The sequence below is a fragment of the Borostomias antarcticus genome (assembly GCF_949987555.1).
Source record: "Borostomias antarcticus genome assembly, chromosome: 6".
Taxonomy (NCBI): domain Eukaryota; kingdom Metazoa; phylum Chordata; class Actinopteri; order Stomiiformes; family Stomiidae; genus Borostomias; species Borostomias antarcticus.
The window spans coordinates 22052159-22067363 of record NC_140239.1 but is presented as its reverse complement, the minus strand read 5'-3'; the positions used below and the strand labels follow the sequence as shown (position 1 = coordinate 22067363).

Below are 15205 nucleotides of genomic sequence, written 5' to 3'. Positions count from 1 at the left end.
CTGGAGAGGTCATCCTGTTATAAATGAGGTTAGCACAGCTAGGGGTTTTGCATGTGAAAGGTTGATGGAGGTAGAGTGAAACTACAATTACCTTACAGTGATCATGGATATGACACTTATGTTACAGTGATCATGGATTTGCAGGCAAGCCATGCAGGCATACACACCAAATTGCCTCCACAAATCGGTGTTGTTATGAATGGAACACTGCTAGGCTGCTAGAATGGGCGAAAGAATAGGCTGCTAGAATAAGCTAACCAGTTAGCTTATGGCAACAGCCACTCCTCAGTGGCTAGGTTAGCTGTAAATATTAGGCTAGCTAGCCACAAGAGGCTATAGCCATAACCTCCCCCTACTCTCTTCATGTGAATTGAAACTTAAATCTGACTCCACTCTTTGTTGGGTGCGCACGTGGAGGGGCAGATCGACCTAACACCGAGCAACACTGGTAACACTGACAACTGCGACAAGCCTACTCCAAGGACAGGTCCTACAACCGGCGAACCTGCCCCCAGGGCAGCACATAAAACTGGTGCCATATGCTATTGCACTGCCAGCGAGTTGTCCTTAGGGCCCTCTTGCTTCCCAAGTGGAGTACTGACACACATGCACAGCTCATCTGTGGGTTGAAATAGGCCTGCTAAACCGCAAGGACAGAAGGCAACTCCCTCTTGCACTGACTCACGGTCTTGCCAGTCCCAGCTTGAGTACCGTTTAGATAAAAACACAGACCAGCAACCCCAACTACCCAGAGAGACAGTGTGGTGACGGTGGGTGCCCGGGAACCTCTCAAGTCTCCCTCGTTTTCAGACAACCTGTACACATTACTGGTTAAAGTGATGCACACATGGGGGGTATCAGCTGACTCCGCTCAGACTGAGATCCCCTCAGGCTTGTCCCAATCACGCTTCTCCCATGCCCAAAGGGTAAAATGGGAGGAGCAAGTGGAGTCCCCCAGGGTCCTGGACGCTACTAAAAGGGTACAGACTCTACAGTCAAGCCGGAATGTCTGCACACCTTTCATCTTCTCCACATTTTATTACGTTACAGACTTATTCTACAATTGATTGAGTTCATTTTTGTCTCAAAATTCTGCACAAAATATCCCATAATGACTAAGTGAAAACAGGTTTTTAGACATCTGTGCTAATTTATTTAAAATCAAAAAGTAAAATATAATATTTACACAAGTGTGGACACCCTTTGATATGACACCCAAATCCAAACCCATTAACTGCAGACCTCAGAAACCAGATTGTGTCAAGGCTTAGATCTGGAGAAGGGTACGGAAAAATGTCTGAAGCTTTACAGGTCCCAAAGAGAACAGTGGCCACCATCATTCGTAAGTTTGGAACCACCAAGAATCTTCCTAGACCTGGCTGCCCGGCCAAACTGAGCAATCAAGGAAAACGGGCCTTGGCCAGGGAGGTGAGCAGGAACCCGAGGGTCACTCTGACAGAGCTCCACTGTATCCTTGTGGAGATGGGAGAACCTTTCAGACGATCAACTATCCAGGCAGCATTCCACCAATCAGGCCTCTATGGTAGAGTGGCCAGACGGAAGCCACTCCTTAGTAAAAGGCACATGACAGCCCACTTGGAGTTTAACAAAAGGCATCTAGAGGACTCAAACCATGAGAATCAAGATTCTCTGGTCTGATGAAACCAAAATTGAACTTTTTGGCCTGAATAACAAGCGTCATATCTGGAGGAAACCAGGCACCGCTCATCACTGGGCTACTACCATCCCTACAGTGACGCATGGCTGTGGCAGCATCATGATGTGGGGATGTTTTTCAGCCGTGGCAGGGCTCAACAATAACAGTTGCCCAATGGCCTGGGGCCAGTAAACAGCTACGTTGGGCATGTAAAAATATAACTCACTGGCCCGATTGAGCCAGTGGCATTTTTTCAATACTCAGCGTGTTTTCAAAAAAAAAAAAAAGACGTGTACACAGCGTAGTTTACTTTGAACATAAAAAGGTTTTTTTGCCTGATTTGATTTGGATGTGCCATTCCGCCAATCAAGATTGAGTAGCGCCTACAGAGTAGGCTATGTGACGTGTAGTGGTGACAGTCTTTCTCACAGAGTCAGACAACATGCCAACATGGAGGAGAATGCGAAATATGAGTTTGGGCCAGTAAAAAATGACTTTGGGCCAGTAGATTGGCAAGTGAAAAAAAACCTTAGCGTTGAGCCCTGCGTGGGAAAGAGGCAACTAGTCATGATGAATGCAGCTAAGTACACCGGGATCCCTGAAGAAAACATGTGTAGTAGTCTAGTCCAAGTACCACCTTTAACCTGTGTCTCCTCGAAGTCATTTCACAATGGTTGATTGACATGGTGAATGTTAATCTAGAGAGATGGGTGCTGACTTGCTGCTCTCTGCCTCTCCATCGTCACAGCGTGCTCCTGGCTTGTGCTGATAGAGAGAGATAGCGTTCCTCTCGCGGTACCCTGCTGGTATCCTGCCGCCTGAAACATCGCGAAGTTTCCTGCTGTTTTGTTGTGTGGCAGATATGAGTTTTTCAGGCAAGTCCAAGAAAGGTGGAGACTTCGGGATAACTTCCTGCCACACTAAAGGCTGAAACGACTGCTAAAGATATCTACGTTTGTCTGGCTATTAATCAGGCAAAGTCGAATGGCTACAAGACGAGCATAACTTGATTATCGGTCTTTATTTAGCAAAAAAACAACAAAAACACCTTGGCTTAGTAAATACACATAGCTAGCCTTCAATCTGCTAACTGGATAACGTAAGCAGCCGGATAGCTAGCTAGGACATTCCAAACATCCGACAGCGATACGGTGGGGCTACATTGAAGGACATCATGGGTGAGTTTTTCATTGTGGTTTATGTATGTTATGTGGCACTTTTAGCTACTGCGATTCTTCGCTCGAAAGACAGAGAATGGGGGCCTTGTTTCGGCGAGGGCGGTCCGGGTTGGAGCCCAATCCAATCGCCCAAGCAGGTTATCCATCCGGACGAAACCGAGTTGCTAGTTTTGCTTGCTAGCCTTCTAGCCAGTTAGCATGTTGTGGAATGGATCAAGCAGCTAGCTAGCGTGCCAGCATCGATCAAGCGTCAAATGTCATAGCTTTATTGATAACTGTGTTTTATATAGACTATTGCAAGCAAGATGATCAGTTAGCTAACTGGCGAGGCTAGACAGACAGTCCAGCTAATGTTAGGATAGGATCCGTGTTGGAAATGAGCTGTCAAGTTTCAACCACTAACGTTAGTTTCGGAAAGCATCTGAAACTGTTGGTTTGTAGCTTGCCAGCTTGCACAGTTACCCCAGACTGCAACTTCCAGCATCTTGCAACTTCTCTGATCAATGCAAACATCGTTCCTTTGGGTTGTTTTCTGTTAGCTAGCTGATTGCAAATGTAACGTTACTGTAATGAGAATGGGCGTAGCATTACTGTTTTTGACATCTTAATAGCAGTCCACTGACTCAACTTGTATGCTGTAAATATGCTATTTGGTTAAGACTAGAAACTCCTTTCCCCTCGTCGTGGTGACGCGGTAAAGGTAACTTAATGGGTGTAAATCGCAGTTACAGAGCCTGCAGAACTGTGGTTGGAGTGGTCGTGCATGTATTAGATTATTGGTGTGGATTCCTGCTATGTTGAGAAACTGGTTCTGGCCTAAGATGTCACTTTTTTAAGTGCTGTTTCAGACCAATGTTTTACTGTGCCTAGTGAGTTGATCAGTGAGGTATGTCTCTGCTCTCAGCTAACGGAAGCCACTGTTGTGTTTCAACTTGTTTTGAAGCCCTCTCTCTCATTCTGTGGCATCCTCACTTTCCTCATAGTACTTACATCAGTGGTTTGTCTGGAAACCCTTTAGGTGTTTTTCACCTCATATTAGTGTGAAGTTCTAGCTTGTCAGACAGTCTTCCTGCTTTTACTGCAGTAATCTGAATTTAATTGCTGTTTTCATTTCTCTATCTCTCTCTCTCCCTCTCTCTCTCTCTCTCTCTCCACACACACACACACACACACACACACACACACACACACACACACACACTCACTGTGTGCTCTGATGTTCTCTCTCATATCAAGCGACTGTGATCAGTGTGAAAGAATGTAGTTTTGAGTTTCCTCTTTGCTGAGGTGTGTGTGTGTGCAGTTCTGTGTGTGATGACTTGTAGGTATGCCACTCACTGGCAGGCAAGCCGTCTGCGTGGCCTTGGAGTTTTCCCCTCCAGCTCTCTCCTCCTCCTCCAATACATCATGTTGTCACAGTGTTGCGTAACTCACACACAGAAATGCAGCTCCACCAGGAAGCAGGGGCGGTCCTCTCTGCACAGCTCTGTATCGCCCTACCCTGATACACGCTCAGCCTTCAGTGACTTCCCAATACACCGTAACCTGAGGCAGTGTTCTGGCCGTCTGTGAACAACTACTGTGTACAGCCCAGCTATGTGCATCACATAATCGACTAGTCTTGCACAGACAGATAGACACTAGAGATGTGCGGGATAGTCGTTTTACGGCTATACAGTGTTGCTTAGGAAATACCTACACTACCTGACGAAGATCCGCCTGGGATCAAAATGTTGTTTCTATAATATATTAATATAGGCCGTTTAAACATGTACACGGAAATGAAACCATAAACCCTATATCACCAACAGGCAGACCGCGATCCGGATTCGGACACAGAAGCCGTCCAATCCGGACCTCGTCTTTAACCCGATAAATCAATGAGAATTTCTCCCTTTTGACGGAGCGTAGGCAACTAGTTTGAGCCTGCACAGTCTTTGTAGTATTTTACGGCATTTGTTTACTATCTCATGCGTCGCTAGCCAATCGAATCTGCATGTTCATTGCCTGACGTCACCCAGTCTACATGTGACAGCCTAGCTATCGTTAAAGGAAAATGCTCGTTTTTGACAACCTGGACCTTATTTACGACATATTATAAGAAGTTTGACTCACCGAGATCACTTTTGTGTTGTTCGGAGGCCTGTAGAAGAAATTTAAAATCCAGCGCGAGCCAGTATATCCATGTAATGGCGTCCGACGGGGCAACGGGAATGCAGTTTCTCAAAATCCATTTTCGGCCGCTAAACGGTTGTTTTCATCAATCAGATTGCATGAATCGACAGTTGAGATTCCTCTACGCGAGCCATTGTTGTTTTGGTTTTCAAATACGTGGTCTTTAGCCTCTGTAATATGATCTTTACACGCCTCTCCCCCACTTGCTCCAGCACGCATGCGCACAGGCCAGCGCGCAGACTGGCTATTCTCCCTCACATTCTCTGCGCTACGATCGTTGTTGGTGCCGAGAATATTGTCGTCGTCATTCGTCAGCAACAATCCGATCGTAGCGCAGAGAATGTGAGCCGGAGAATAGCCAGTCTGCGCGCTGGCCTGTGCGCATGCGTGCTGGAGCAAGTGGGGGAGAGGCGTGTAAAGATCATATTACTGGCCTGGCCTGGCCGTTGCGAATAGAAGAGCTTCACTCCCCGCCAGCAGGAGCTTTGGCCGCTGCTACCGCATCTCGGATAACCCGCTGAGTTCGTGGCTGCTATTTCACATTCGCCCTTGATCAATCCCAATACCGATCCATGGTAATAAAGAATCAATCGTTCAGATCGGCAGTGCTGCATGCATGTTACAACATCATTGTTAGCTTTATTAACATAGCCTACATTTATCTCTCTATGGTTAACGTTAGGCTATCCATTTTACACCAGTCGGCCATTCGATAGCTAGAAGCGGTCAACGCCAACGTTGACTGAAAACACCCAAACTCAGTGTATCGTTTCATCTTTATGCCTACACATCAACTCCTTTCCATTGTATGTGAATAAATTCCTGTTATTCTAAAAATATCCCATTTCTGTCCATTCCTGGAAAAGGCTAATAATTGCTGTCAAATGATCACTCCAGTTTATCACCGTATCCCGCTACCATTTCAACTATGCACAGGAGGTTGTCTTGTGGTCATTTTCATTAAAAAATGATTAGCCTGATCAGTTTGTTGTATGTATTAAGCCCTTTTTGAGCGGTGTGCTTTGACTACTCTCCTTTTTTGTGGTCATTTTCATTAACACATTTGATTAAACATCCGCACTGGCCTATGAACGGCTAAAGATTCCCCAGGCAGAACTGGTTGATGCTGCTAGGGAAAGGGATGTCTGGGGCTCCCTGCTGGAACTGCTGCCTCCGCGACCCGACCCCGGATAAGCGGATGACGATGGATGGTATTAAAAGACTTTAGCCGGGACCCCGTTGATGTTAGAATTAATAGGCTACCTTTATTTGTGGTACTTGAACTTGTGTCTGCGTTTCTGGCTTGCCATCATGGATGTATTGTTCATAGGCTATGTTTATCGGATGAGATGCAGTTGTCCGGGCAGGTCAGCTAATGTGATTTACGAATGGAAATACATGCTTGGGAATATTTAGACATTTCAAACTTCCTCTGTTAAGGTGGTGCTGGGGACAGCGCAGACGGCCTGCATGGCAGTAAATTATCAAAAATTAGGCAAAATCTATCTATGAAAATAACCTCAGATTGAAACATATTTTGTGGTGAATAAGGCGATATAGGCTTAATGTGTATTTATACGGAGATAAGATTCGATTGATTAAGGGCGAATGTGAAATAGCAGCCACGAACTCAGCGGGTTATCCGAGATGCGGTAGCAGCGGCCAAAGCTCCTGCTGGCGGGGAGTGAAGCTCTTCAACTCGCCGGTCACTGGCTCCCTGGAGGAATTTAGCCTGGCTGCAATAACGTTATCGCGAACGGAATGAATACCATCTACTAGCAAACAAAACATGTTCAGTTATATTTAACCTGTTAAAACTAAGATGCCTGGATGAAAAAATAATTTCTCCAATGGATATATTTGACAAAAACAGGTTAATATGCAAGCCGGTTTTCATTGCTAAATCAAAGCGGGGAGAGCCGAGAGAGCCGGGAACGTGCGTCTACATTTCACATAAAGGTGAACTTTTTCGTGGACGCGCGTCGGACAGAAAAGCACAACTGCGCAAGTACAAAAGTCACCGGAAGGCCATAAAAGCACAACTGCGCAAGTACAAAAGTAACCGGAAATAGTCAAATGACTACAAATTTGCCAAGATGGCGCGGTTCAAAAGGGCTTCATTGTTGATAGCGGTCAGTGAATGGAGTGGCTGTATCCAGTTCTATTAATACATCCATGAGTTGGACACTGCATGACCGGAAACGACAAACAAAGAGGGAAAGTGGGAGGGTGGGATGCCACAGGTAGACAGAAAAAAAGGTGTTAAAGCAGTTCAATTCTTAAAATGTGTTGAGATTGTTAACACAAAAGGGAAACTCAAGCTAGATTTTGTTTTATTTTTCTAAATTTAAGTTTTAAGTTTTAAGTTTAATTTCAGATGCACATTTTGAAAAGCTACTTTGCTTTTAAATGTAGACCTCATTTTACTCAAGTTTATAGTAGCCTACAGTACTTTTTATTTATAATCCCTCCTAAATTTGAAATCCCTCCTAAATGTGAAGTGTCAATAAACAGGTTGAAATATTGTTGAAATGTAGCCTACTTTATTTGATTTTAAAGTATGTTGGGGACCATACAACTGAAGTGAACAATATTTTAACTTCACATATTGCAAAGTAACATACAACAAATAATTTGATAGGAATATGCAAAGAAACAAATGTGTTGAGGGCATAAAAAATGCATGCATCAACACCGGACCCTGACTTGAGGCAATTTTGTCAAACTGCACCTCTTAGAACTTTACTTGATTACCCCTGCCATAAACGTTTAGGAAAAATCCCTAAACGAAAAAAAGAATAAAAATTGTTTTCTAACATTATAGTCTAAGTGAAGGCATCATCATTCACACTATATCGTCTGTCTATTCTTCACACGTAGTCTTTTTTACATGTCTTGGATATTAACAGACAAAGCCAATACCACGATAGAGGGGAGACGCGAAAAAAGTGGACAGAAATTGCTGCAGCCCTCGAAATGTAGGCTAGTCTTGCAAATAAAGACCCTGCAATATCCCAGTCTTTGCAAAATAGTATAGTCTGTGACTAAAAATTTGACACATTTGTCTTTAGATTTGAGAGGGTGTCAGACCCATAGTCTTTTCAAAGTCTTCTAGTGTATGGTAGGTTAACAGGAAAGTTATGACCCCACTTCGATCGTCTTGAAGGCAAGCAAGTATGTTTTCCTTGCGCACAATCTGGGCAGAATAGGCAAGGGAGAGCAGCCTTGTTTTTCGGCCATGTTCCGACTTAAAATAAATATGTTTAGACATGAATAGGCTATAGCCTATGAACGTCCATATAAAGTATGCTATTTATTTAAGTTTGTCACATTGTGCCACATTGTGCTTTTCTTGGGCTATTTTTTTTTTTTTTTTTTAATTGCTTAACAAACAGCAAATAGCTTCATGAAACGGAGACATTCTGCTTTGCTTAATTCTGTTTCAATAAAAGGTTTAGTTTAGATGAGATATTACCTTTGATCAGGGTTCGAAATTAACACCCTCCAAGCGCCAAATGCGGGTATATTTTTCATTTGGCGTGTATATTTTGGAAGCCACCCGACACTTTGGCAGGTGATGTTTTTTGTACATCAGCTCATACAGCGCAGTGAGCGCACACATGAATGAATGTGCTTGATAAGAGCACTGGGTGGATCTGCTTGTTGTTGTGCATCAAAAATGTTTGGGGGCCTATCCCTAGCCTGCAAGGTAAAGCTACTAGCCTACTAATTGGCGAACATTTCTGTTGTGTTAACAGGTGAACCTATGTACGTAAACTATTCACAGCAAGCAAACTTGTTGTCATTTAAAGCTATGCTACGTTAGCTGACTGGGACTGTCTCGTGACTAGCTAACGTTAGCTAGCTAATGAAGCTAACCATATTGTGCCAGACAGCCAAAACAAGCGTCACATATATTTGACATTGCTGGCTAGAATAACCAGTGTTGTGAAATACGTTTTAACAACTGGTCAGTTGATATTTTGCACAGCAATCGAGCAGGACAATACCATTAGGGTTAGTTTAGGTAGCTAGCAAAGTCAGCTTGCCCAGCTGGTATGGTTATAGGCTCATTCCTATGGAATAGCTTAGTAGTTTGTTATTTAACAATGGGTTGGCTACTCACTAGATCAATATTTTCAGTGCGGGACAGGACTACAACACCACCTGTGCTGTGGAACTGAAGAATCTGCTCTGACCACTGTTTTTATTCACCACCATATCATGTTATTATCCAGATTAAATGTACTGTATGTCTACGCGACACAAAAAGGCTTTACATGTTATTTTTTGGCTGAAAAAAGGTTTGGCGGGTACAATTTTTCATCTACCAGACATTTGGCTGGTGAGCTAAAAAGTTAATTTCGACCCCTGCCTTTGATTAGGGTTGAGCGATGTGTACTCAAATATGACATGATCTATATGACATCATGATGTGCACATTAGGGCTGGGATAAATTATTATTTTGGTAATCGACTAATCTAACGATTATTTTTTCGATTAGTCATTTGTTCCGGTCATGCCTTGAATCTCTGCTTTCTGTAGGCACTTCTCCTCTTCTGGCCTCTAGCTAGAGTATTCCTTCAATAATTCTCTTAATTGGTTATCTTATCTACAATCTACACCATCCATGAATTATGTTTTTAACTTTTAACCATTAAATGCAATATAAATTATCCCTTTTTACTATTTTCAGTCATGATATTTGATATTTATCATAATATTTATTGAAGCCTAATCATTTATTGTGCACTGAGAACCTGTGCTACAATCTTCTTTTGTTTACTTGTACTAAAAATAGGGAAAGATAAAAACAGAAAAATGTATTCAATATCTAAGGTATGCTAGAGTATTCCTTCTATAATTCACTGTGCTGCACTGTACTCTCCTACAATTACTTATCATAGAGAGTCTACCTACGTATTTTCAGCTTATGTAGCCTATTTATTTAGTTTAGTTAAAAACGACCACAAATCATCACTAGGAATTATGTGAAGTGTCGCCCTGTAAATATTGCATAGCGATACCTTGAGAATTCCATATTACTGTACCAACGTTACTCTACAGTACATAGGAGTTGGTGGAATGGGAGTTAACACAGCCCTCCTCCAGGATTCCAAGTCACAGCGCTATAGTCAAAATTAGCAACCCAGTATAAAACCTACACAACGCCGCTAGATTTGAAAACAGGAATTGTTTAGAGGACACTTTGAGCTACAAAGTAAGCTAAATTGTTATCACCAAACGTTGTCTGGTTGTATACATTTACAGTTTTTGTGACATTGTCGCCTCAGAGTGGGTGTTAATGTAGCCGCTTCCTAGCGTTCTCTAGGAGGCACCACGAGATGTTTGTTTTGCAAGCTTTATCATACGCTACACTTCACTAACTTAGCCTACATGGCTGTCTCCCGGCTTTCAAACCAGAGTTGACTTTCAAGGAGTGTAACTAGTCTGTATGATATCTGGCTAAATAAAATTAATAATACACCTGACCAGACCATAATAATACACAACTAAAAGGCCTATGTATGTATGCGTTACGTTACGATACGTTAGTTAGTTAGCTACTCGTCTATGCTGCTGTAACGTTACTCTCTGCAGCTGGCTTGGAATGGACACTCAGCTGCTGAGCTACTGAGATATATAACAATGTAGCCTACTACCTGCAGCCTGTAGTATAGGACAGACTAAGCTAGTAATGTTTGAAAGATAAAGAGGCATATAACTAAACTCACCCGTCCTCCAAAGAAATTACCCCTGTATGTTTCCTGTTCAAGTGTTCCCGCATTGTGGTGGTGCTGATATCCAACTGGTTTTTACATAGTTTGCATTGCACCGTCTCTTGTTTTCACTGAAGTACTCCCACACTTTTAATACCTTAGGTCGCACCTTTTTCTCCACGTCTTCACCCTCATTTTCTGTCTGTTCGGCATTAACGTTAGTCGTTTTGTCACCACCAGCGTTCATCATTAACGTTAGGTAGTAGGGCTGCTCGATTAATCGGATTTTGACCCCTCCCCCACCCCCCAAAGCCCCAAAACAAACACTTTAGTTCAGAGTGAGACGAGTTGTCAAGCGAGGCGCACGCATGCTCCTCTCGAACAAAACACGACAAGAAGAAGATTATGGCAGCAGAAAGAGAGCTGCTGGTGGACAAGAGAGCTAAAACATTGTCAGTGGTGTGGAAACACTATGGGTTCGTGGAGACAGATTTGGACCAAGTTGACACGGTGTGTAAAACTTGCTATGCAGTCGTAGCCGCCCCTCAAAGCAACACGACAAATCTTTTTAATCACCTGAAGTCGTCTCACAAAGTGGTCTATGACCAAGCAAAAAAAGAGCAAAAGGAGAAAGCCCTCTCATCACTGCAAAACAGTAATCTATTCAGGAAACCCTTTATAACGCGACCACATATTCCACCAGCTCCCGTAGACATAAAGAAATAACGCACGTCATCACATTCTTTATCGGTAAAGACCAGTGCCCAATCAACACCGTCAACAACCCCGGATTCAAGAAAATGGTGAATACTTTGGACAAGCTTTAAGCCTTGCCATCTCGTCACCATTTCAGTAGAGTTGCACTGCCTGCTCTGTGTAAAGAGTGTCGTGAGGCCGTTGAAAATGATGTGGCTACAGCCGAATATTTTGCCACTACAAGGGACCTCTGGCCAAGCCGCACCATGTAGCCGTACATTAGCCTCACACTACATTTTATTGACGTGGATTTCAACATTAAGATGAAATATATATCCATCTTTATTTATCAATTTTGGCACTTTTATTTATTTATCAAGGTCAAGGTTCACTATTTGTCTCCCATGGGAGAAATGTATCTAATCCAAAGAACATTGTTAAAAAGAAAAGCCACTGTCAACATTTAATAAATTAATTGTTATCAAAGTCAACGTATAATTTGATTTGTTAAGAAAAATGTAAGACTTTTGATTAAAAAAAAAAATCTATGAATAATCGTGTTAAATAATCGTGATCTCATTATCAATCAAAATAATCGTGATTATGATTTTTGCCATAATTGAGCAGCCCTATTAGGTAGCCTGCCTATTTACCAAATTAAAACGGAAAAACGGAATTTGGGAAAGAATAACACTCAATTCATAGTCTTGCCCCTCGGACCAGCCATCTATTTTTCTGTAGCCTAATGCTGGGCTCACACTACAGGATATTTAAAATCCTAACCAATTTCTAAATCGGGTTACATCACGCACATAAGGAGAATCTTAACAGATATTCTTCTTGCGCATCTCAAACAAGCACAAACAGCAAGATTTGAAAATAACGGCTCAGCACACACTACAGGATCTTATCGTGCCCGAGGGAGCAACGAACCACTGGTCTCGCCGTCTCACTTGTAAAGTCGGGACATAATAATCTTAAATATCAAACATGTTTGATATTATCGGGGCCGCCCCGATGGGTCTTCAAGCCGACCAGGAAGAATAAGATTGGATCTGTAAAACCCTCACATTACAAGATCATCTGGGCCGATCATCGGCCCCGACCAACGTTCCAGACCAGATTTTTCCTCCGATTGTCGGGAGGGGTGAATCGGGGATAAATTGGCCCAAAAATCCTGTAGTCTGAGCCCGGCATTAGGTTGAGGTTATGTCTGTCATAATGGCTTTTTATTGCAATGAAACAAGTAATATTTCTGATCATCAGATGAACGACCTGTATTCTATGGTAGCTAACTGGACTTATTGATGAAAAGCCATGTGGCAGTTTGCGTGGAGGAGGGTTGCAGTGTCATATTTGGCATGGAAAAAAGATAAGAAACCACACCTAATAATCAGGCTAATGCTATATTATTGTAACAGCGCAGTATTTATTTTGTATTAGGCTAATCATGGTGGGCTAAGTTTGATAAAATCGTGTAGAAAGATGGTAGAATCCGAAGGCGTATGCCTAGTCTTAATATGCTAATGGGTTGCCTCTAGCTCCAATTCGCTGTTCTAATTCTTCAAGAGGGACACAATATGGAAAATAACTAACAGGGACTAATTAATTGCACAAATATAATACCTACTGTTAATTTTGACATCCTAAGTGTTTAAAAAGTGTCCTGCGATTATTTTAACATGATGTAGCCTAACAATGTTTTCTCAACCATCGTATTTGGCTATTAAACATCAGCGATGGACGATGACATCGTTCATTGGCCCAACCTACCTTTGATAGGGAAATTAGGAAAATAGTTTTCAACAAAGGGGTATTGACCTTGTGCTGTTTGTGAGCAATTGTCACAAAGTACCCCCTTTTTATATTGGCAAACAAGACAAAGACCGAGTTACTTGATTAGCCTACCCTGCACAGCAAGTGCAACTGGGCTGCCGCTTTTATTGCATACAGACAGGTCTGTATAAAAAAATACGATACGACCAGTGTTAGACTAGTCATATAGTCGGTTTCAGAACCACCATCTAGTCGTCATTGAAAATAGTCACTGCGCACATCCCTAATAGACACTATAGACACACAAGACCAGGGTATTAGGAGTTGTTAGGCAACATGGGAGACATAACCAAGAAGGGAAGCTGTACAGCTTGTAGCCTGCCTGCCCTGTGTTATTGAGCACTGTGGAACACATCCCAAAGCATTTGATCTTCTCTCTGGTAGGAATATGGTACATGCATCATGTATAATGTGGTGTATCTATGTACGGAATTGAACCTGAGGGGTTGTGGTGCTTTGATTTCTGAGAGTGAGGCTGATTACGGCTAGCTACCAGCAGCAGTGTAGCTACAGTAGTTCTCTTGACACAGCAGCAGAGAGTAGGCTATGTTGTCATGAGGGAGATGCTCTTATGGGGAACTACAGTAAGCTGTAGGCAGAGGCCTGGGGGCATGACGGAACCTCAGTGAGATGTCGAGATGCTGTGGTCAGCACCAGTTGGTTAGCAAGGCAACAACATGTCTCACCGATGACCTGCAGTCTTTCTCTACTGAGTCACGCAGGTTGTCATGTGGTTTGAAACAACACAGTTTAGAATCAGAATTTGTTTATTGCCATGCAGTTTTTCAACGTACTAGGAATTTGCTTTTAGTCGTGGTGCATAACACGGAGACAACATTGTACAGGGTGCAAGGACGAGACAGTGCAAAGAGCAAATGCTAGTGCAAAAAAGGATAAGCTAAGAAAAAGAACAATGTAGTGTGCAAAAAGTAGTGCAGTCAGTGTACAGTGAGTATGCAGAGTGTAGTGTTTAGAGTACAACAAAGCTTCCTATCAGGCCTCCCCAGAACCAGGGCCCAGTGTCCCTCTGTCCACTTAAGCAGAAAGCCCCGAGAGTGGGGATTAGAATCAACTTTTTATGTGTGTGTGTGTGTGTGTGTGTGTGTGTGTGTGTGTGTGTGTGTGTGTGTGTGTGTGTGTGTGTGTGTGTGTGTGTGTGTGTGTGTGTGTGTGTGTGTGTGTGTGTGAGTGAGAGAGAGAGAGAGAGAGAGAGAGAGATACCAGGAGATCCATCCCATTGTGTGTGACCTCCTATGATGTAGGGCAGGCCACCAACACTAGCCCAGCAGACCCACTGACCCGGTTCACCACACACGCGCACAGACATGTAGCGTGACACTATGGAATTCGGCATCACTGAATCTAAATGAGGTCAGGAAGCTTGCCAGGAGCTTGTCAGCTCAGTGTTTTAGGCCTACTGTGAGTGTCGGTGCAGCTCGGTGATACAATCACCTCACAGTGCAGTAAGTGTCTGATACTGTGTGTGAAAGTTCTTCATTGCTTCCTTCAGAGGTCCAAACCGGGAGCTTTGGGAACAGTCGGTCAGTCAGTCAGTCGGTCAGTCGGTCAGTCAGTCAGTCAGTCAGTCAGTCAGTGAGTGAGTGAGTGAGTGAGTGAGAGAGACACACAGACAGACAGACAGACAGACAGACACACACACACACACACACACACACACACACACACACACACACACACACACACACACACACACACTTACTTGCTCCATAGCCCCAGGCTACTCTGGGACTGTGGTGGAGCTGGATTGAGGGAGGGAGCTGCACGGTGGGTGGATGGATGGTGTGTGTGGGGGGCGGCACCATCCACCCACCCGCCCCTCTCTCCCTTTATCCTGCCATCTTTCCATCTCCATCCCTCTATCCACCTATCCCTCCACACACCCCTCTCTCCCTCCATCCCGCCATCAATCCATCCAAACCTC

At 43.4% G+C, this 15205-nt stretch overlaps 1 protein-coding gene across 2 annotated transcripts in view; it reads left to right on the top strand.

Moving 5' to 3' along the window:
* Nucleotides 1-2623: 2623 nt before the first annotated feature.
* The window catches only part of cd2ap (CD2-associated protein), a 68746-nt gene continuing 56164 nt past the window's right edge, over nt 2624-15205 (top strand). For both annotated transcript variants that reach the window (XM_084439953.1, XM_084439952.1), the window contains exon 1: nt 2624-2835. In XM_084439953.1, coding sequence (XP_084296079.1) covers nt 2832-2835 — 4 coding nt within the window. In that variant the 5' untranslated portion in view covers nt 2624-2831. The remainder of the gene's footprint in view (nt 2836-15205) is intronic.